Consider the following 23,694-nt stretch of genomic DNA (forward strand, 5'->3'; position numbering starts at 1 on the left):
ATTTTTTAAACAAAAAAAGGTTTCCGCCAGGGCAAGCCCCGCTTCAAATGTCCCCTTACCCTCCTGACTAGAGAATAATGTGTTTGTGTAGTATATGGTTTCATCAGACAAGGCTGTGAACACATGTGATTTATTCAATGATCCTATTCTGCTTCCTTTTAAAGATAAAGAATGCATTTAAGTCGATTGTGTATGAGACTGTGGTCATTCCTTAGAAGGCTCCATTCAAACAGAGAATAACATTACCTTATTTTAAAACATTAAGAGTGTAGCCATTTCTTTGGTCTTCATTTTCTTTCCAGGTAATATCAATTAATACTTTCATTTATTTTAAAAGAGAAAAATATAAAACACAAGTAATTACTTTGAAATTGTTTTAATTTTCTTTGTATAAGCAAAACAGCCCCGTAAAACATTCACTTTTCAAAAATCTTTATATACAAACAACAGTGTAGGATGGAAGAAACAACTAAAAACAACACAGCCACCCACACAACAGCTCCTAACAGTAGGCCCCGTCAGGGTGCAGCTCTCATGAAAACAAGCTGCTCACATTCCCAGAACCACAATCCCCAGGGAGGAATCTTGTCCTCTTTAACTTGCTGGGTGGTGGAGCCCAGAGGAATCACTCAAACTATGAAAATCCCAAAGCATGGTCCCCTAGGGGGAAATGAGGAGACAGATATGACTTGAGCATGATAATTATTTTCTTGTAGTAACAGTAAAGAAAACAACCTTAAGTGGTAAAGGCTGCATGAGTTCCAACTTCAACAGGTAGCTAATTGTGTATGTATTTTCCAGACACAGCATTTGTTAGCTAAGGCAGAACACACAATGTATACTTGCCACTGTCTTTCAAATAATATTCTCTAAAGTATTCACATTTATTGATTATAGATACATGTAAGTGGTATTTAAAATAATAAAACATAGTAAACACCAGACATACCGTTCTAGGTACTTCATATAGTTTATTTCACTTAATCCTCACAGTAACCCTATGAGGTAAGAACCATTATTATTCATGTTTTACCAAAAAAAAAAAAAATCTAAGTCATGCAGAAATTTAATTATTTGACCAAGATCACATAACTAGAATGCAAAACTAGGTACCTTGTCTCCAGAGCTCTTGCTTTAAATTTAGCTCCAGTTCTGTCTCATGAAATTGGATTTTTAACCCCACTATCACAGAACTATTCTTCCAAGACTGTAAATTCTGTTTCTTCTCTGTGAACTTCCACCTCTTCCAATGAAAATGAATAATTGTTCATCTTCTGCCTCCCAATTCACCTTCTGGTTTCACCTGCTTCCGTGTACAATCTGGACCCCTAGTCATTTCAACTATGCCCCAAACTCCTCCCCAGGCGTCTCCTACGCAGTCAGACCAAGGTGGTCGCCTGCACTGGCTGTCTCTGTTCCTACCACTGCTTCCCAGCAGTCAAGCATTACTGCTGATCCAAGAAAAAGTCATGCTGCCTGTTGGTAAGTGGGCCTCACTACTGATCAGCAGTCCTTTCACTGACACTGCACAGCATCCATAGCAGCTGTTCCAAACTTCTCCCAGGATTAAATCCCCAAATGCACCCGTCTAGCCCTTTGTAGATTATCTTACCATGGCTTTATTTAAAATTCATCCAAAGTAGGGTTGTCAAAATACAGGTTGCCTGGTGATATTTGAATTTCAAATAAATAAGGAAACATATTTTAGGATAAATGTGTCCCAAGTACTGCATTATAGAAATATTTAAATGGTATTTAAACTAATAAAAATAGCAAACTGTGTACCGAGAGCCTACCAAATATTGCATAGAACATACTTAATACTCAGAAGTTATTCATTGTTTACCTGAAGTTAAAATTTTACTGGGCATCCTGTATTTTAATTTGTTAAATCTAATTCAACCGAATTCCCCTCTTTCCATTCCCAGAAGTACCCTTCCTTTTTTCAAAGGTTAATTCTCTGACCTATGGTATTGATCTTTCCTCCTTACTTCACTTTCTTCTTTATCCTACATATCCCTTCCTTTCTACTTTCAAGTATGCTCTGGTCATTCCTACCATGGTATTAATGGTCCCAATTCTCCACCCCTGTGTGAACTCATGCCCTTTGCCATGTCACTTTGCAGTTTCTCTAAAAGGTGAATTCTATTTCCCGCCCCCTTGAATCTGGGCTTGGTCACACAACCTGCTCTGTCCAATATGAGGCAGAAGTGCCAGTGTGCCAGTTTGGAGTCTAGGCCTCAAGAAGCCTTGTATGTTTCTGCTTGCCCTCTTAAAGCTCTTCTTCCAGATAAGAAAAAAACAAAAACATCTGAAAAAAACAAAAACACTAATTCGAAAAGATACATGTACCCCAATGTTCACAGCAGCATTATTTACAATTGCCAAGATATGGGAGCAACCTAAGTGTCCATCAACAAATGAATGGATAAAGAAGATGTGGTATATACATCCAATGGAATACTACTCAGCCATAAAAAAGAATGAAATTTTGCCATTTGCAGCAACATGGATGGACTTTAGCATTATGCCAAATGAAATGTCAGAGAAAGAGACTGTATATCTCTTATATGTGGAATCTAAAAAATACAACAAACTAGTGAATATAGTTAAAAAAAAAAAAAGCAGACTGACAGATATAGAGAACAAACTAGTGGTTACCAGTGGGGAGAGGGAAGGGGGAGGGACAATATAGGGGTTGGGGATTAAGAGGTACAAACTATTATGTATAAAATAAGCTACAAGAATATACTGTACAACACAGGGAAAATAGCCAATACTGTATAATAACTATAAATGGAGTATAGCCTTTAAAAAACGTGAATCACTATATTGTTCACCTGTAACTTACACATAATATTGTACACCAACTAACTTCAATTAAAAAAATGCTGCAATGAAAAAAAAACCAAAACCAAAACCAAACTCTTCTTCCATCTCCATGAGAAAGGCATGCTCAGGGCAAGCCAGAGAGTCCCAGGAGGATGACAGATATGTGAAACAGAACCCAGCCGAGAGGAAAGCCCACATTAGGCTTTCAGATATATGAGCAAGCCCAGCTGAGATCAGCCAACCTTCAGACACTTGAGCTATAATAATAATTACTGTCTTAAGCCATTGTGTTTGAGTGTTTATTATGCAGTAAAAACTGAGACATCTTCCCCAACTTTCTTTCTTGCACTCCCAACCTACTGCAAAAAAGTATCCTTTGTTTTTTTTTTTGCCTTTGTTCTCTCACCACTTATTTTCATTATCTGTACCAATTCTCTCTTAATTGACACCAAAAACCTCTTAATGGTCAGTCCTATCGCTTGACTCTCTCATCCACCTTGGCCTCTGTATAGCACCTGACACTGTAGATCACCTGACACCTCTGTTAAATTTCCCCCTCCTTGACTGTACGGCACTAGTCTCAATTTCTTTGATTATTTCATCTACTTCAGGGGCTTATCTTCTCTCTTCCACTCTTCTGGGAGGTTATTCATTCCCCCTAACAGCAACTGTCATTCATTTGACTCACACATCTTTATCTCCACCCCCCAATCTCCCTTCTAAGCTCTAGTTCAATTGGTTCTCAAACTATAGTGTGCATTAGAATCACCCAGAGGGCTTACTGATATTCAGATTGCTAGGGCCCCACTCCTCAAGTTTCATATTCAGTTAGTCTGGGGCGGGGCCTGAGAACTTACATTTCTAACAAGTTCTCAGGTAATGCTGATGCATCACTTTGAGAACCACTATTCTAGTTTCATATTTCTAACAGTCTCCACCTGGTTATCCACAGGTGCCTCAAAAATCACATACAGTGTCAATTAGAGGTTTTTTTATTGTAAGCCCTAGGAACCAACTTGGGCTAACTAAAGCAAAACAAGAATTTATCAGGGAGTTCACAGAATCAATGTGAAGGCTGGTAAACCATGTTCCAAATAAGAAAGGAACAAGAAGAGAGACTGCTTGACAGTAGGAGCCTTACCTCTAAGTCTGCAGAAGTAAACAAGTGTTTCTTGTGTTCTTGAGTCCCTCTGTTCAAGATCGATTCCAAATGAGAGTCCTTTACCCACCCCCGAGTTGTACCAGGGCAGTGACAGAAAGGATTATGGTGGAAGTAGCCACCAAGGACTCCTCTTCTTTCATACTGTCTTAGTTCAGACCCTCATAATCAAGCAGGTGGATTACTACAACAACCTCTTAACTGGTTTTCTTGCCCCTAATCTAACCTCCAGTTCATTCTCCTCATCATCTTCAGTTATCTCTTTAAAATGTGTCATTTTCTTCTTTGCCTTGTAGGGTGTCGTGTTCCTGTCTTATCTTGTTTTATGTAATAAATTGCTTTTCTTTATGTGCAAGTGGTTGGGATACTTTTGCCTTAGCAGACTGATAAAACGGAAAAGTAATTTTAGAAGGTAGAGAATACATCCTATTATAAAATGAGGATCGATCTAATTAACCTAGTAACCGGGAAACGATCAGAAGTGGTCCCAAAGTTTTGCATAGAGACCCCTCTAGGAGCCTTTAAGAGACCAATATCTCGCTAGACTAAAAACTTCCTCCTCAAAAGGACCCAGCCCTCATTGTATCACCAGCACCAGCTCATAACAGGCACTTAAATCGTCTCCAGGCCCTCCTTACTTTAGATTACTGTCTGTATTAGCCTCCTGATTCCCTGGTCTGCAGTCTCTGCCTGCCTATCTCCTCACTACCAAATCCTTCCTGTATAGCACTGCTAAATCAAGCCAATCATCATTTCCTGCTCAAAACTTTCTGACTCCCCAAAACATGCTTGCCAACTCTAAACTCCTCAGTATTCAAACCCTTCCATAATCTGGTTCCAACCAACTTTTCTAGGCTTTCTTCCACTCCTTACATATACTGTCAACCAGTCTAGACGAATAACATTTCTTTAACTTAACCTTTTCTGCTGTTGTTGGTTTGGTTCCACTTTTTGGAATGTGTTTGTTGCATGTGTCTATCCTACCCTACCTCCAAAGTCTTGTTAAACACCTGTCAGTGTTCCTAATCTTTTTTAATCCATGAATCACATCCCAGGTTCTTTTGGTCATGTCTTCTTGTACCCCATACCCCTTAATTCCAGGTTAAGGATTTTCTATTTGAAGCTATTTAAAATTAATGTCTTGTTTGTATAAATACTTCATAAGAGTTGAACACATACTATCTTAAACTATCATTATATACTTGTATTATTTGTTTTACCAGATTTTAAGAGCATTAAGGAGCTTTCTATTACTAATTAATTTTCTGTATTTCCCAGAAACTACTCTAGTGCCTTACACATAGTAGTGATGAGTATAATCTGTTGAACAAATGAAAAAATGGATGTTTATAATATAGGGCTAGTGTTTGAAGTAGATCCCCTTTAGATAGCAGCCAGTGGCTGTGCCGGTAATTCCTCAACTGCTGGAATCAGGGGGTATAAATCTTGGTAGCTTGGAACTAGAAGGTGAGTCTAAACCAAAGATGATCAGGTTGTAGTCAAATGCCAGGAGGCCAGACACATGCATCAAGTAAAAAGATCCAAAGGTCAAACCTGAGATGAAGTGTAGAGCAAAGGGTATGGAATCAGGCAAAGACACAGTAGAAGCAACAACAGTTTAAAACAGGTTGATGGGGATCTGGGATAGTGGACTTCATGGCACCTACCAAATCAAAATGAGTGGTTTGTTGGTAAAATGGAGTTGCCTAAGAATCAGAAGTTGGGCTGGCAGCTATTTATCATTTCTAGCAAAGAAACACATACATGGAAATAAATTTATAATAGCAAACACAGGAAAATATAAACAGGCCTGCTTTGAGGGGTAGATTTAATTTGAGCTCCATTTTCTTGCTTCTGCCCTGTCATCTTAATTTATTTCACACCTTTGCACAAGTTCACATCCAAGTTCTAATGTATTTTTTGATTCCTTTATATTATGGATAAAGAAAAACATATTTTAAGAGATATAGTATCATAGTACTCAATACCAAATAGAAAAATTCAGAAAAAAATTTTTGCTATATATTTTAGACTTTCAATCTACCAATCAGTAAAGCTACAATAAGAAAACTATACCTAATAACCACTGATTTTCCTACGTTGACTGTTCATAGACTGGAAAATTCCAAGAATATTTCACAAAGGTTTTTAAAAAAATTTTTAATGCAAAACAAAAAAAATCCTAATTATAAGAAATGCATATTTTATTACTGAGAACTCTGAAGAATTTAATTCCTATAACCTACCTTGCCCTATAAACCATTTGTTTTGTTTGCCTGTCAATCTGTGAGGTTGGATTGAGGAGCAAAAATGCACAGTGTTTCCTTGTACTAATTAGCATCAAGCATCGTGGCAAAAACTAATGTCCACATGAAAAGCACAGCAAAATTCACTTTAAATCCTACTGTAAATATGCAAAAGTCCTCTGCATGAAGTCCTCTACAAAAGTCCTCTGCATTTATTTTTATTGTAAAATAAATTTTATTTTGAATTAAATGCTGAATAAATTATACTTTTAAAACCTATATTATTCTTCCTGATATTACTGAGAGAAGGATAAACTCCCATATTAATTTCTTTAAAATTTAATATTTGGCAAGCAACATAGAAAAGTAGGAAGATCACTTACCAAGGAGCTACATTACCTGGGTCCCACTTACACTTGGGGTCTTAGGCGAGTTATTTATTCTAAGTCTCAATTTCCTCATCATAAAATCTAAAGACTTGAATTAGTTCGGTGGTTCTTGCAAGGAAGATGCATTGGAACTGCCTGTGGACATTCCTGACTTGGTAGATGTGAGAAGGGAGGGCCTGGGTAACTGTGACTTTATAATACTTCATAAGGGATTCTGATGCATATTACTGGCTAAGAACCAATGGTCTAAATAATTTCTTGGGTCCTTTGCGATTCTGAAACTCTACTTTTTACATCCAATCAATGGACTTTTAACAGCTCCTAACTTTCATCATTATTCTCTTCTTAATGAATAAGTATATTTTAGGAAATAGAGAAGCTGTAATTATTATAATAATAATTTATTCTAAATTATGAATAATAGCTTACAGTTACTGAGTGCTTACCAGTTCTAAGGTATTAACTCATTTAAAATATGTAATTTAATCTTCACAATCACACCGTGAGGTAGGAACTAGTATTATCATCTGTATATTACAGATGGGAGAACTGAGGTACAGAAAGTAATTTGCCCAAAATCACAGAGCAGGTAACTAGGGAAATTGGGCCGTAGAGCCTGAACTCTTAACCAGTATGCTACGCTGCCATTCAATAAATGAACTATACGTACAAACATACCCATCCCTCCTCCCCATACACATAGCACTGCTTTCCCTGCTACTTCTGGGGAAAAAAAAGGGTGTGTTTTTAGAAATTTGTGGGATCAGAAATGATAGAAAGGGGAAGCTGGGAAAGGCAAGAATGAAATGACTTAAGTGAGCTGAGCCTAAGACCCCTGTCCTGAGTGACAACAACTAGAGACCACTTGGATTCACAAAGGCCTCTAAAAAGGGTAATTACGTGTAGGAATGATTTCCCTTCCATTATCATTTCATTCCATAATGTTTAAGACATGTTCTTTTTGACTGATCAAATATTAATTTTAAAAACATTAGAAATTTACCTTATTGGATGGACTAGACCCAAAACCATAAAGTAAAACAGGAAAGTAAGTACAAAAGCCAAGTTAGAGAGTCAGAGAGAGGGTAATAATTGAAATGATCCAGCCTAATACTAATTTTGGGTATACAAAGAATTTATAACACTATACCTTGGCTTATGAAGTATGAGGTTCAGATGTTAGAGACTAATACATTATAAGGATAACCTTCTCTTCCCAACAGTATAGATAAAGAATAATCTAGCCGAGGTTGGTGGTCCTGAATTTACAGTGTTAAATGCCAATCTGCATAGCAGTTATTTTTTCTGTCTGGGTGCACTCAGCCATCTGGGAGCAGACACCCAGTTAGAGCTGTTGTTTTGTCAGGTAAGTGATATCAGGGTAACAGGGCAAAGGAGATGTGGTTCCTGGCAAGAGAGTGGTAATTTAAAATAGAACGCAGCAGGAGATGAAAGAAGTGAAGGCAGGAGAAGGCTGATAGGGAGAAAGAAGAGAAGTCTATGGACTGGAGGTCCCAAGTCAGAGAAACCTGAGAAGGGTGAGAGGCTGCAGCGGAGTGAGGAAGAGGACTGGAAATGAGATGTCAGGGAACTGAGAATGGCTGTACTGGGAGTAACTGAGTGACAGAACTAGGATGAAAGTTCTGGCCAGACAAAGTCAAGTCTGCATTTATGAGGATAGAGGTGAAACAGATTGGGTGTATGACAAATCCAGGATGTGGCAATACAAGCGAGTGGCTGAAGATCACGTCAAGGAACTTTGAGGCTGGTGCTGGGTGAGCTGTCTACTTGAGTGATGAATTCACTCAGGATGACGGGAGGAATGCAGGTAAAGAGGAAGACGTAAGCCACGTGTCACAGTTATTAGTAAATTAAGTCTTCAAAGGCTCTGGATATGCTTAGTACAGGGGACTGAGTATTCTAAAGAGGTATCCTTCCCCCTTATCTATGAGTTTTCTTAAGACTAATCTTTGCTCTACTTTTTAGATTTGGCAAGAACCTCTGCTTCACATTTTCATCTTAAGGAGAGGTCTTCTCTGCTAAAGTCGAATGGAAAATGAAATTACCTGCTAATTCAGGCAAGAAAAATCTCAGCTCCCTACTCTCATAAATTTGTGAAAATAAATGTTTTAAAAACAAATTACAACTCAATTGCCCTAGTTCTGGTTTGAAAACATCTGGTGAGACCAGTGGGTACAGTTTCCCACTACCCTTTTTTTTTTTCTTTAGGTATAAAAACACACATACGAAGGTTTCTTATAATCTTGAAAGAACAGGGTGGCATGCTATTTACTGACAGGCTGACCTTTACACAAAGAACCCCAACCTTCAACAAGCTGAAATTACTGTTACTGATGCCTTCAGAATATCGTCTTCTTCAGAAAGCATCATGTTTTGTCCAAGTCATACAGAAGTGGCTATATTATGGATACCATTTGGTCACCAAATGGTGCAAGGCAGAGGGCAGGGGGAAATTATTTCTGCAGTACCAACTATAAGTCTGATACTGTGCAAGGAAAAATAGGAAATGCCAAATATGATTCCTCATGTCAAGAAACTTACAATCTACAGATTCAATGCAATCCCTATCAAACTACCACTGGCATTTTTCACAGAACTAGAACAAAAAATTTCACAATTTGTATGGAAACACAAAAGACCCCGAATAGCCAAAGCAATCTTGAGAACGAAAAATGGAGCTGGAGGAATCAGGCTCCCTGACTTCAGACTATATTACAAAGCTACAGTAATCAAGACAGTTTGGTACTGGCACAAAAACAGAAATATAGATCAATGGAACAGGATAGAAAGCCCAGAGATAAGCCCACGCACATATGGTCACCTTATCTTTGATAAAGGAGGCAAGCATATACAGTGGAGAAAAGACAGCCTCTTCAATAAGTGGTGCTGGGAAAATTGGACAGGTACATGTAAAAGTATGAAATTAGAACACTCCCTAACACCATACACAAAAATAAACTCAAAATGGATTAAAGACCTAAGTGTAAGGCCAGACACTATCAAACTCTTAGAGGAAAACATAGGCAGAACACTGTATGACATAAGTCACAGCAAGATCCTTTTTGACCCAGGTCCTAGAGAAATGGAAATAAAAACACAAATAAACAAATGGGACCTAATGAAACTTAAAAGCTTTTGCACAGCAAAGGAAACCATAAACAAGACCAAAAGACAACCCTCAGAATGGGAGAAAATATTTGCAAATGAAGCAACGGACAAAGGATTAATCTCCAAGATTTACAAGCAGCTCATGCAGCTCAATAACAAAAAAACAAACAACCCAATCCAAAAATGGGCAGAAGACCTAAATAGCCATTTCTCCAAAGAAGAGATACAGATTGCCAACAGACACATGAAAGAATGCTCAACATCATTAATCATTAGAGAAATGCAAATCAAAACTACAATGAGGTATCATCTCACACCGGTCAGAATGGCCATCATCAAAAAATCTAGAAACAATAAATGCTGGAGAGGGTGTGGAGAAAAGGGAACCCTCTTGCACTGTTGGTGGGAATGTAAATTGATACAGCCACTATGGAGAACAGTATGGAGGTTCCTTAAAAAACTAAAAATAGAACTACCATATGACCCAGCAATCCCACTACTGGGCATATACCCTGAGAAAACCATAATTCAGAAAGAGTCATGTACCAAAATATTCATTGCAGCTCTGTTTACAATAGCCAGGACATGGAAGCAACCTAGGTGTCCATCATCGGATGAATGGATAAAGAAGATGTGGCACATATATACAATGGAATATTACTCAGCCATAAAAAGAAATGAAATGGAGGTGTTTGTAATGAGGTGGATGGAGTTAGAGTCTGTCATACAGAGTGAAGTAAGTCAGAAAGAGAAAAACAAATACAGTATGCTAACACATATATATGGAATCTAAGGGAAAAAAAAAAAAAAAGAGGTCATGAAGAACCTAGTGGCAAGATGGGAATAAAGACACAGACCTACTAGAGAATGGACTTGAGGATATGGGGAGGGGGAGGGGTGAGATGTGACAGGGTGAGAGAGTGTCATGGACATATATACACTACCAAATGTAAAATAGATAACTAGTGGGAAGCAGCCGCATAGCACAGGGAGATCAGCTCGGTGCTTTGTGACCACCTAGAGGGGTGGGATAGGGAGGGTGGGAGGGAGGGAGATGCAAGAGGGAAGAGATATGGCAACATATGTATATGTGTAACTGATTCACTTTGTTGTAAAGCAGAAGCTAGCACACCATTGTAAAGCAATTATACTTCAATAAAGATGTTTAAAAAAAAAAAAAAAAAAAAAAAAAAAAAAAAAAAAAGAAACTTACAATTTACTTGTCAGTTACATAATACTTTAGCCCAGAGCTATGTCTTACATTTTTTTGAATCACCCACAGCATCTAACACAGGACTTTATAGATATCAACAAGAAGTTAATAAAAAGTTAAAACAGCAATACAAAATGTTTAGAATTAAGTAATAAAATTCATGTTTAATATAAATGACCAAGAGAAGAGATAACAGTTGACCTTGTGTCATTGCAATCTGCGAAAAATCTTGCTCCTATTCTAATTTTATATTTTTAGTTTGAACATGTACTGACACAGGAAGGTCCCTATTCCTACTCATTGAAATCTTCCGGGAAGAAAAGAGCCAGGTCAGCTTTCCTTAGAGGAAGGAATTGGAGGTCAGGCTTATACTGCACTAGGGCATCAAAAGTAACTGAGTCCTTACCCGCAACCTTTCTCAGATAGTCAAGGAAACTAGCCTTGAGCAATAGCTCTTTTAAGCATGCAAAACTATAGGTCAACCTGTTACTGAAACCCTTTCCCTCTTGGGTGCTTTGATTTTACATTATACTGTTATCCTGCGATTCACTTATCAAAAAATTATTGAGCACCTACTATATACCAGTGATGTGTTCCTATCTTCACTACCTATTCATTTTCTACCCTACCATTCACACTTCGTCGGTCCTCAGGTCTATTCTTTTATATCTATCTATCTATCTATCTAGTCCTTCAGAACGTGTACCAGTTCTCTGAGGTTCCCAGCCTTTAGGCTGGTATCTCCCAACTTACATATCCAACACACAAGATGGAAGGTCTTTTTTTTTTATACAAACTATTCACCTTTTATTTATTTTTAAATTTTTATTGGAGTATAGTTGCTTTACAATGTTGTGTTAGTTTCTACTGCACAGCAAAGTGAATCAGCTGTACATATACATATATCCCCTCTTTTTTGGATTTCCTTCCCATTTAGGTCACAAGATGGAAGGTCTTAAATGTCCTGCTACTGCTACACCTCACTGATCATTCCTTCTGAGTCTTTCCTGCTGGCATCTCTTCCTCTAGGGAAGTACTAGGTTCTGAAATTTTTTCAACACTCTTAGTTTGCCTTTTCACTCTGTACTCTATCCTTACACAATTTCATCTCCCTCTCTGTATCAATCGCCAAGTTTAAGAATGAATTTATTTCTATTCTCGCTCTTTCCATGCTTTAGATCTTCATCAAGCCTGTTGCCCTTACTTTTATCCGGGTAACTCCTCTTCCTCTTTAAATATTAGCTTAAAGTCATATTCTTCAAGAAAGTCTTTATTCTTCTCTCTAGACTAAGTTGGACAGCTCTGCCATGTGACTTTATGTCACCCTGTCCTTTTCTTTTTAAGTATTTGTCATCTCAAATGATCTGTTTAATGGCTGTCTTGTCCACTAGACCAGGGGTCAGTAAACAATAGTCCATGGATCAAACCCATGGATCAGTCCCCCCGCCTGTTTTTTAAATAAAGTTTTATTGGAACCCAGACACTCTTTCCTATATGTATTGTTGATGATTGCTTTTGTGTTTCAATGGCAAAGTTGAGTAGTTGTGAGAGAGACCATATGGCCTGATAAGCCTAAAATTTATCTGTCCCTTCACAGGAAATGTTTGCCAAACCCTGCACTAGACTATTAGCATGAAGGCTGAAATCATGCCTGTCATTCTCACTTCTATATTCCCAGCACCTAGCATAATACCTGGTACATTAGTATTTTTGGACTAATTGTATTTCAGCCTCAAGCTTTAACCCATCTTGTCAGTGATATGAATGAGATCACATTAACTGGCCTGTGTTTATAACAGCATTATAATCACTGCTTATTGAGATAATGATGGCAGTATTCTAGTCCAAGGTGGGTACAGAAATTAATCAAATAAAACACAAATGAATGGATTATTGCAACCACAGGTAAGTGCTCTGGAAAAAAAGAAACATAGTACAATTAGAGTGTGTAACAGAGACCCATAATCAAATATATAGCTTGGAAAGGCTTCCCTGAGGAAGTGACCTTTGACTTGAAATTTATTTATTTATTTATTTTAAAAAGATCTCTCTTTTTAAAAATATTAATTAATTAATTAATTAATTAATTATTTTATTTTTGGCTGCGTCGGGCCTTTGTGGCATGCGGGATCTTTCTTCATTGCGGCATGCGGGATCTTTCTGCTGCGGCACACAGGCTTCTCTCTAGTTGTGGCACCCGGGCTCCAGAGAGCGTGGGCTCTGTAGTTTGCAGCACACAGGCTCTCTAGTTGAGGTGCGTGGGTTCAGTAGTTGTGGTGCATGGGCTTAGTTTCCCCGAGGCATGTAGGATCTTAGTTCCCCAACCAGGGATCAAACCCACATTCCCTGCATTGGAAGGCGGATTCTTTACCACTGGACCACCAGGAAAGTCCCGACCTGAAATTTAAAGAATGAACTAACTGTGTAAAAAGAGGTGGAGAGAGGAAGAGCAAACCAGGCAGAAAGAATATCACATACAATTCTCTCTTCTTTGGAGAGAAAGAACATGGCATGTACCGGAAACTGATATTCTTGTCAAATAATGAACAATAAAGTAAGTTCCTTCAAAGTTAAGAGTAGGATCCAAAATGGAGCTAATCGATGGGATATTTATAACAGTGTAAAATTTGAAACATTCTGTTATTGGCCGACAGTAGGAAAATGGAAAACTGTTGTATGTCCACGGCACAGCATATTATGTATCCATTAGAATAATTTATAGAAAAATTCTAATTTGCATGAGAAATGTTTCTGCTACAATGTAAAGTGAAAAATACCAGGGGATTACTTCCACTGTGTAATATATTTATAGAAAAATTTTCTAGGAAAAAAAGGACTAAAATGTTAATTATGACTGCCTTTGGGTGGGATTGAGTGTCCTATATTTTCTTTATGGTTTTCCATAATTTCTTTCCTATGCATTTCAAACCTTTAAGATTGGAAAAATACACTTTATTGAGAAAATAAGGAAATATAAGTGTTGGTCTGTGACCTACACATCTGACAGTAAATAGTCTTTCCTGGTCCCTGGAATGGGGATGTAAAATTAGGATCAAAACCCAGGAGAGTTCACTGTCAATAACAAAAATTATTAGTGGATGTTTTCCTGGAATGTGATTTAAGCTGTGAATATGTAAGTGCAGTGGGGACTCTGGGGCCAGGGAAAACCAGCCTGAGATATGCTGCTCTACAGACACACTGCTTCTGAGATTTTGAATCTTGATTATTTAAACTGAGAACTTAATCTAATCTCCCTCCATGTGTGTTTGGTTTCTTCCTGCCTAGTCATGATCCATCAGAAATGCCCCAATATCAGTTCTGGACATGTAATTTAAATGAGGGTCCTGGAAAGCTCAATCATCAATTCTAATATTACTCTATTCTGAAAGCTTCTTTTTTGTTTCTCAAACATCATCTTTAATTTATAGGCTCATTGTTCTCTCCCTTAAAACTATTACTGCTAATTTATGGAAGTGGAAGAGTTGAGAGTTGTTTTTTCAAAGTTTTGCTTCTCCCTGTAACTGAGTAGATTAATCGGTTAAAAAGATAAGAACAGAGGGAAATTCAGCTCTCACCACAATGATTAATTTGACTTTCCTTTAGTTTCTTTTAAAAAGAGACATAAAACCCCATTCTTTTAGTCAAAAAATATTTTATCATTCAGGCAGTGCATATTTATGTGTCTACCTTATACCCAGACAGCTGCTATGAATAAACTGGGGGAAACCTGCATGAAGTCTTTTGAGAGTGAGGAGAGCTGATGGCAATTGCCTCCAGAGTTTGCCATACTTAATTAGGTCTTCCAAATCCCTTCTGGGAGGAAATGAGTTTCTTTACCATCATGGTTTCATAGAGGCCAGACACTGTATGAAGGATTGGGTAAAAATTTCCCTTAGAAAAGATCAACTACCATTTATATGCATGTGACACCTAAAACCCACTGATCCCCTTTAAACTTTCATCCCAAATGTTTGTTTCATCACCAAGGTAGGTGGTATTATTTTTCTGACAATGGAAAAAAGGTCACCATAATTCTGCTCTCCCAGGTATGAGAATTTTGAAATCTTTTTAACTCAACTCTGTATTTTGCTCTGCTTGAGAATCCATAGCAAAAACTGCACATGACCTTTCCAGGATCTGCAATGATCATGGTTCCTAGCTGCAGACAGTGGAGTCCACTACAGGAGTTCAGTAGAGAGAAGTAACTCCTCTTTGGGGGGCACTTAGAAATGTATGAGGGCATTTTTATCACAGTGGCATGTAGTGCCCAGGGGCCAGGGATGTTAAATATCCTGCACAATAAAGAATTGTTTCATCCAAAATATCAGGAGAAGCCCCCTTGAGAAACACTGAGCTCAGGGTCAACTTCATGGGCATGCAAACTGTGCAGTCATACAGGGCCCACTGCTTGCTTTAATGCTCTGCAGTTACCATTCTGAAAATCTTAATACTTTTATGTTTGAATGTCTGTTTTATAAAAGAAGTGGTACAATGGATCATACCTGCAAGCAGAGGAGGCAATCTGTTTGTCTTCTTGCTTACTACCCAGTTTGCATACAGTCTGCATAATGCCTCACAAGCACAGGATGCTGGCGAACCTAAGCTTTCAGGAACTCAGGGAGTTACAAAGTGACTACAAGGCAAACATGTTATATCTATGACTGATTTAGTGGAGGCACTGACAGTTCCAAGAGGCTATGCTTTCCATTTCAACCAGAACTTGCTTCAGCTGCAGAAAGAAGGTAATGGCATCCTAAGAAATACAAGTGACCAAAGAACTCTATCGTAGCCTTACTTGTGTGTGTTACTTCCCTGTATGACCATTTACACTGAAAATGATGACATAGAAGGAAGGGGAAAGGCAGGGCAACCCATAGTTCCTTTCTGTTCAGTCCTTCCTTACTCAGGTTGGTAGGATGTGTGCACATCAAGAAGGGAAAGAAAAACAGCTGAGTTAGTTTTGCGCTGCATTTACACTGTTCTGATAAGCACAAAATACATCCTCGTGGCATGTACAAGCTACGAAATATGAATTGTGTCATTTTGGTGATTCCATATATGAGTTAAATGCTCTTATATTTGCATTTATAAATAGCACTGCACAATATAAAGACAAATGGTAAAATTCATTCTAATAATTTAAATTCTAATTTTTCTTAGAATGACATTAAAAAGCAAATTAAAAAACAGCATGACAAGTTGAGGGAGAGATGACGGAAGAAAGAAAAAGCTTTGTATTTTAGTACATATAATGGCACTTTTTTCCTGCTTTTTGAACAGGGGCCTTTCATTTTTCATTTTGCTCTGGGCTCAACAAATTGTGTAGCTGACTGTGACTGAGCTAGTTTAAGCAGAAAGGGATTAAAGGATAGTATTTAGCTCATAGATCTCTGAGAGGACCAGAGGACCAGAGAACCAGGCTTGGATAATACACGGCTAGAAACAACATCCAGGAAAAACCAAACCGGGAAGAACACTTCATCCCACATCACAGCCGCTATTCTAGCAGAAAGCCATCCTAGCACCACTTGCCAGTCAGCACCTATGACTCTCAAAATGGATGCCAGAACTCCTCCCCAGCTACCCGGAAGAACCACACCTCCACCACGGTGTCTGCCAGAAAATCCCATCTCCCTGAGTGCAACTGAGGCATCACGTTGCTCATTTTCAGATCTACGTCTTGAATGGGTGCATCTGATTGCTGGAAACTAGGTTACATGTAGTGAAACGCTGAAGCCAACATATAATTGTTAGCATCTTCTCCAACTAACTCCCCATTCAGTGAAGTCCCTTTGGTAGCTTGGGAGTATTCACACCATGAAAATGGGTCAATGCTACAAATCAGGGTCTTTCCCCTCCTCCAGTCATTGTTAATGATTTACCAGCACACCACTCATCCATGCCAGTACTCTAGTATTTTTTAATTTTCTAGCTTCTAAAGTACAGAAAAGCAAGCTAGAAGGGGGGTTGGATAAATGTTGAATAAGCCATCTTATAATATCTGCCAAAAAATTATGGTATCCATTGCCTTCTGTTCTAGATTATAAATTGCTAACAGACATTGAACAGTATTGGTACAGAAGGCTGAGCAGGCTTTTACTAAAGGCATGACATGGTGAGTATAGGTTAGTGAACTAGAAGAGATGATAAAATGTCACTTGATATGACTGAAATATATTTCTATGATGCTGGACTATAAACTCTCTCAGGGCAGGAACCATGTCTGTTTTGTTTCTCGCTATATCTCAAATCACCTGGCAAATAGTCACTCAACATTAACAGCAATAACAAAACGAGATGCTTTAAGTTTGTTAAGTATAGAGTTCAATTTTGGCATTTCTCATATTGTATGTAGATAACAGTTCCAAATGATTTTACTGTTTTCAGATGAGTTAAATTTCTGATGTCAAAGTTTATTATGATACTTTCACATACATTATCTCATTTGATTAAGCCTTACAATATCCCTGAAAAGTTAAAACAGGAATTACTATCCATTTCATAGATGAGAAAAGAAACCCCCCAAAATACAGTTATCTTTCCAAACTCATTTACCTAGTAACTGATGGTTTAATTTTTCATTCTCTGACTCAAAATTCCAGAGCTCTTTCTTACCTCAGGAGAATATAATTATAAAACACATTTGATAATGATTAATTAGGGGAGTATTGTCAGGTTTTCAATTTGAGCATTAACTTAAATTTGATTACATGCAATGGACACAATATCCTAATTTCATGCTGCAAATGTTTTTCTTCAAGAGTGAACATTCTTTCCTTGGAGTTCTAGAAGGATTTGAATGATGGGTGCAACTGCCTTTTTTTAAAGTAAATGAGTTGATTCAAGAGGTAGGAGGAAAGAAACCCTTTTCTAGAAATAGCTAATCTGTGAATCTCATACTTTTACCTTTTTCTAGTTAGGAATAATATAATTTAAATATTATGGATGTACTTGATTATAATATAGTACAGGGATTCTCGATTTTATATTACTTAAGAATCATGACAGAGGTGGGTGGTCCAGGCCCCATCCCCCAAAAATGTAACTTAGTAAGTGCCAAAATATTAAATTTTAAAGAACACACTAGGGCCATGAAATACTGTGAGAATCACTAGTACTGTGCATCTGATATTCAGCTTGTACAAAATATTTTACCAGAAAACGCATTTAGTATGGTAGTCCTATTTTTAAGTCACTTCTATAGCTTTCTAAAACTAAAATCAACTTAGATTTTGCCTCTTAAAATATTAGGTAAGGTCCTGTATATTAGTAGAAATCTTGCCACCTATGTTTACAATCATGCTCTCAGGTTGAAAACTGCAGGTTAATTTGCTGTGGTAATCAGTCTCGAATCCCTCGGAACATAAACTCTTATTAGCATTGTATGTTATGGGATTTATAGACAGCTTACCAGTGATCTGTCCCTCTGGGCCTTTTGATTTTCCTACTTTAAGAACCACAATGGTTCCAAATGAGGATCTCTCACACCACTTCAAATATACAGCAACCTACTAACCATTAAAATAACACCTGTATAATACACGTGTGAAAGAATGATCTCTAATTTGAGTAGACTGAAAATGACTGTCAAAAGTCCTAATTCTGTGGCATATTTCAAACTTGAAACCACGGTTTCTGCCTTCTACTGCTTCAATCTTTTTGATGGGAAGAAACCCTAATGGATTTTTAAGTGAAACTCTCGTTGCACGGATGAGGAAACTGAGGCCCGAAGAAACCAAATTATTTGTCCAAGGTCATGCCCAATATTAGTGACCAAGTCAGACAAAAACCCAACGGTTCCAATATAATGGCCAAGCCAGCTGCATCTGTTACTACCCTTTTTTTGCTCTCCGTTTCACAACTGCACCCCTATTCCCCCCTCCTCCCCCCCCCCCCCGCTTTTGGATAAAGTTGTTTTGTCTAACGGTCCTTCCCCACCCCCCCTTTTGCTTCTTTTATGCCTTAGGATAGTAAAACCTTACACAAACTGTTAATGAATAACACTGGAAGTCCACATCTGACGTGGTGACTTTCTTGGGCCTTTTTCTTCGGCCGAAAATTTCGCCGAAAGGCTCTTAATTCTACGTTCCGCGGGGAAGGGAGGGGAGGAAGGGGAGGAGGGAGGTCACTGGGAACTGACAAGTCCTTACATGTCCAGGAGCGCGCCCGGGACGCAGCCTGTGGGCCCTAGGAGGAAACCAAGGAAGGACATACTAGGGCGAGAGGGGAGGAAAGGGGCGGGAGAAAGACACCGCGGTGGGAAATCCCTGTGCACTGCATCTGCCAAGCCCTGGCAAACCTAAGCAGAGCTGAGCGTGAATAAAACTCATTAAGCGGCCGGACGCACACACTGCGCAACAGCCCCGGAAGAGGGGGCGCGGCGGCTCGCGCCGCATGTAGGGGAACGAACGCCGGGGCGGCTCTTTTATAGGCCGAAGCCCGCGCTCGCGCGCCCCCGCCCCTCGCACCGCCCCTGGGCCACGCGCGAGGCCGCGGCGTTACCTGAGAAGGGCCGGCTGCGTCCGCCGCCCGCCCTCCTGCGAGGCTGTGGCGGCACGAGAGCTGCGCCTCGCCTCCCCGCGGGCGGGTTTTCTTACCTTGTAAAAAGCCGTTTCCGCGGCTGCCCCCGCCTTCTCTGCAGGATGTGAAATGGCGGTCGGCGAGGCGAGCGCGATCACCGCGGCTCCGGCCAATCCCGCCTAGCCACCAAAACGGCCCTGAACACTGGCGCCCCCCTCCCGCCAGGCCCTCCGAGCCCATCCATGACATCGGCGCTCCGCCGCCCCCTCCCTCCGCTGCCCCTCACCCAGGTGGCCATGCCCACCGGCCGAGTCATCGATCCCCCGCGCCCGGCGCTGGCCGAGCTTTCCGACAGCCTCAGCCCTCGCTGCGTGCCCGGGGGCGGGGGAGAAAACACCTACTCGGCCCCCGCCTGGATGTCCCGCTGGGGCGCCCGCCCGGTTCCCTCCCTTTCCCGCCGCTTCCCCTCCCCCAGCTACTCACAGCCCTCTCTTCGCCGCACACACAACCCCCCTTCTTCCCTCCCCCAGTGGTTGCGTCCGTGACATCATCATCATGGCAACAAGAGCTGCAGCCTGGGACGGAGGAGCCCGTGTGATTCCCGGCGGCGGCGGCGGCAGTGGCGGCAGCAGCAGTAGCAGCACCAGCACCGACGAAAGCGCGAGGGCTTCTCTCCTGTCGCCCCTTGCCGGGTGCTCCTGAGGAGGCGGCGGCAGCAGTGCCCACACCGCCCCGCCCGCCGCCGCTGCTCGCCGTGTCTGAGTGTGAGGGGAGGGGGCCGAGCCGCGGAGAGGAGGGGGCGCCGCCGCCACCGCGGCTGTGGGGCCGCCGCTGCGGAAGGAGCCGCCGCTGCTGCTGCCGCTGCCAGGTCTCTAGTGAAGAGGAGGTAGTGGCGGCGGCGGCGAACATGTTTTCAGTGAGGATAGTGACTGCCGACTACTACATGGCCAGCCCGCTGCAGGGGCTGGATATCTGCCAATCCCCCCTCACCCAGGCCCCTGTCAAGAAGGTGCCGGTGGTGCGAGTCTTCGGAGCGACCCCGGCAGGTAAGCGGGCGCGGGCGGGAGCGGCGGACGCCCGGGCAGCCCTCCCCGCCGCGCACTCGCGCGCACGCTGCCGGCCCTCCCCGCAGATCGCTGCCGCGTCTTCCCTCCCCTTGGCCCTCCTCGCCTTTCCTCCCGAGCCTGAGCCTGACGAGAGGCGCAAAAATGGGGGTCCGCGCGAGCGTTGTGCGCCGCCCCCCGCATCCCACCCCAGGCGGGGAGGCGGCGGGCGCCGAGTGTTTACACTGCGTGCGGCGGTCGGGAGCCGGGTCCGCACTCGGGGTCGCGGGCGGGCGGAGCGGGCACCGCTCTCGCCCCGGAGGACGGGTCAGGTGGCCGCGCCATGTCCTCCGTGAATGGGTGCGCGGGGCCCCGCTCTGAGGTCGGTCGCTGGTGGGACCGCGGACACCCTCTGCGTCTCCCAAGTTCCCTTTGCTGGAAATGGCTTTCAGAGGAGTGGGGAAGTGTCAGCTCTGTTGTCAATCGCTCCTCGTCGCCTCTTCTCACTAGCGCTCTCCTCTGCCCCTTCTGGAGATGCTGTGGGCTGAAGAGTGGCGCCTGGGGCCAGATAATCTTTCTTGTTGAAGTGACCATGTGGTTCTGCTGTGAGTGCAGGTCGTAACTCCTTAGAGTTTAAAGTAAAGCCTCAGAGTCTGGGGCACAGGGCTGCGTCCCCAGGTGCATTGCTTTCAGGGAAATGTGTATCCACGGAAGTAAGAAATGCGTGTTTATGTTGCCCAACGTATAACATCCCACTTAATAGCGTGAATTTCATAGGAACCACAGCTGAGCCCAGCAACGCAAACATTAAAAAAAAAAATGCCTCTGTGCTGGGGTGTAGCATTGCATTTTAAATACACGTACATTTAAGATAAAAACTATTTTGAAGAACCAGTGGGGTGGGGAGACAGAAGCTACGTTCTCAAAAGCTCTTGGGGGTTTATGATAATGTAAGTAGGATAGTGGCCAAATTTACAAGGTTTTTTAATTGTTTTGCCTTTCTATATGCTTTGAACTGCCTACGTGAAATAATGGAGCTGCCTCCTAGAAAGAGATGCTCTTACCTCTAGCTATGTACTGCCCTTTGGGATTTTAGATAGCGTTTCCCACTTGATGCTCCTTGCCCTAATCACCATTCATCTTATTACTGCAGTCAGTTTTCCTGTGGGCTATCAAGGTAATAGCACTTTCCCAAACACAAGCACTCATTCTAAGCAGTTATCTTTTTTTTTTTTTAAAGCAGTTATCTTTTAATGTGAATTCTCTTTGTTAAAAATTTCAGTGTTGTTAGTGAGATTTGATAGAATGCTTCTTTTTAAAATAGTGAAAAAGATTTTGATGATATGGACTTTTAAAGATGGGACATTTGGGTGCTGTTAACAATTTGTTGAAAGTGTTAACACCTGAAACTTTGGAGGCTGGACAACAGAGGCAATAAAGAGTTCTGAAGGATAGATTTTCTGCCCTTTTAAATATAGTGGTGCTGTTTTTGTTTCTAATTGGAATTTCAGTGTAATATACTGTTTTTTTTTTTTTTCACTTCAGGTGCAGAGAAGGAATAAGATAGGGATGTTGATATAGCTCTGTTCAGCCAGATTTTGAAATTATAAAGGGACCTGCTAATAGGATATACTGTGGCATTGCTGTGTATTACAGTTTGTATGGTTTGGGTTACTTTTCTACACATAGTTTTTTTTTTTTTCTCTGCACAAGTCATGAAATATGTATCCCTGAGTGATTTGCAAGCTCTGTTTTATAGGGAAATTTTGTTTGTGGAAAAAAAGTGAATTTCAGAGTGAGCTAGGAGGAATTTTGTTATGTGAAAAAATATTCTTTAAAAAATAAAGAGTATGGTGTACTTCTGTGTTTCTCAATATAAAAAAAAATAGACATGTGAACTAGTCTATAAAAAGAAATACGTGTTTTTTCCTCTGGGACATCTTACAATAGATTACCAGCATCTCCCCCTCCCACCCCTTAAAAAAAAAACTGGATTAAAAAATCAATTTGAAATGTATAATGTAAATCAATATAAAAGTTAGACTTTTTTGTACATACATTGAAAGATATAAAACCTGATACAGAGAAACCCAAACTACAAGTTGTTAAGGATCATTGAATTGAGTTTGCTATAAATATAGTTCACAAACATAAAAATTTTTGTGTTTCCTCAAAAGGTGAAAAATTTTGACATCACTGGCATACATTTAGAGTTTACAGCTTTCAGAATCAAGCCAGCATTTTTAGCATGTCATAAACTCCCAGTAAAATTAATATTAATTGAACATAAACAAAAACTGTATAATTATCTGCTTCTGAATTCTCTCCCCAAAGAAAAGTAGTCCAGTCCACCTAGTAAAATAAATTTTGAAAATAATTAATATAAAAAAAGTCAATTTGGCTTAGTAAAAGTCTGAATGCTAGAATTTTTAATGAAGACAGATTTATTGTTTAAAAGCACAAACTATATATCTACTAATTAGTAAAATTAATGAAAAATTGTAACACATGATAAATCTATGTTAGAGTGTTATAAACTTAAGTCTTTCATACATAGGAAATTTTGGAAGTCCTCAATTCTTTACCTTGGTTTGGAGAAAATATGTTTTTAAACTGAGTTTGCTTTTCAAATGAAGTTGTGAAAAATAGCAGCAGAAGAAATTTTCTCCCAAATAAAGTGACCATTTCAGATTTATATTATAAATTTTGAACCGATTAGTTTATTACGTTTTTACTAGTTCAGTTTTCCTATTATTGCATGAAAAGTATTTTTCTGCTTTAGAAAACAGTCCAACTGACTTCTGATTGTCCTGTGTTTTGAGGGCATATTTGAGTAATTTAAGAAATAAATTGTCTTAGGCTTAAAAGCTCTCATATTTTAAGTTGGTGAAATTTGAAAAGGTATTTTAAAAAGTTGTACATTCAAATTTGAATGATAAATCCTGACTGACTGATTTAATCTCTTGGTGGTTGAGGATATTGGTTCCTGAGAGAATCAATTAAATTTTCTATGTATAAGTGATGGAATTATTTTTAAAAAACCAAAAACCTCTTCTGCTTTTCTTTCACTCATTTAAAAATGCCTTGAATATTGTTTTGACATACAATGCATTGAGCAATATAACAATTTTTTGGTAACTTGTTTTAGTGGTGGGAAGCAAGG

General features: G+C 40.1%; 1 protein-coding gene, 1 long non-coding RNA gene and 1 pseudogene across 2 annotated transcripts in view; 2 read left to right on the forward strand and 1 right to left on the reverse strand.

Annotated features, from left to right (window-relative positions):
• Window positions 1–19,556, reverse strand: part of LOC133102605 (uncharacterized) — a 59,087-nt gene extending 39,531 nt beyond the window's left edge. The window contains exon 1 of the long non-coding RNA XR_009703014.1: window positions 19,471–19,556. This is a non-coding gene — a long non-coding RNA (uncharacterized LOC133102605). The remainder of the gene's footprint in view (window positions 1–19,470) is intronic.
• LOC133102626 (uncharacterized) lies at window positions 1,344–9,124 on the forward strand (annotated as a pseudogene).
• A 450-nt stretch (window positions 19,557–20,006) lies between the features above and the next one.
• REV3L (REV3 like, DNA directed polymerase zeta catalytic subunit) overlaps window positions 20,007–23,694 on the forward strand; it is a 196,111-nt gene continuing 192,423 nt past the window's right edge. The window contains exon 1 of the mRNA XM_061207643.1: window positions 20,007–20,534. Within this exon, the coding sequence (XP_061063626.1) occupies window positions 20,396–20,534 (139 nt within the window). The 5' untranslated portion in view covers window positions 20,007–20,395. The remainder of the gene's footprint in view (window positions 20,535–23,694) is intronic.

This window comes from Eubalaena glacialis, chromosome 12 (genome assembly GCF_028564815.1).
Source record: "Eubalaena glacialis isolate mEubGla1 chromosome 12, mEubGla1.1.hap2.+ XY, whole genome shotgun sequence".
Taxonomy (NCBI): Eukaryota; Metazoa; Chordata; class Mammalia; order Artiodactyla; family Balaenidae; genus Eubalaena; species Eubalaena glacialis.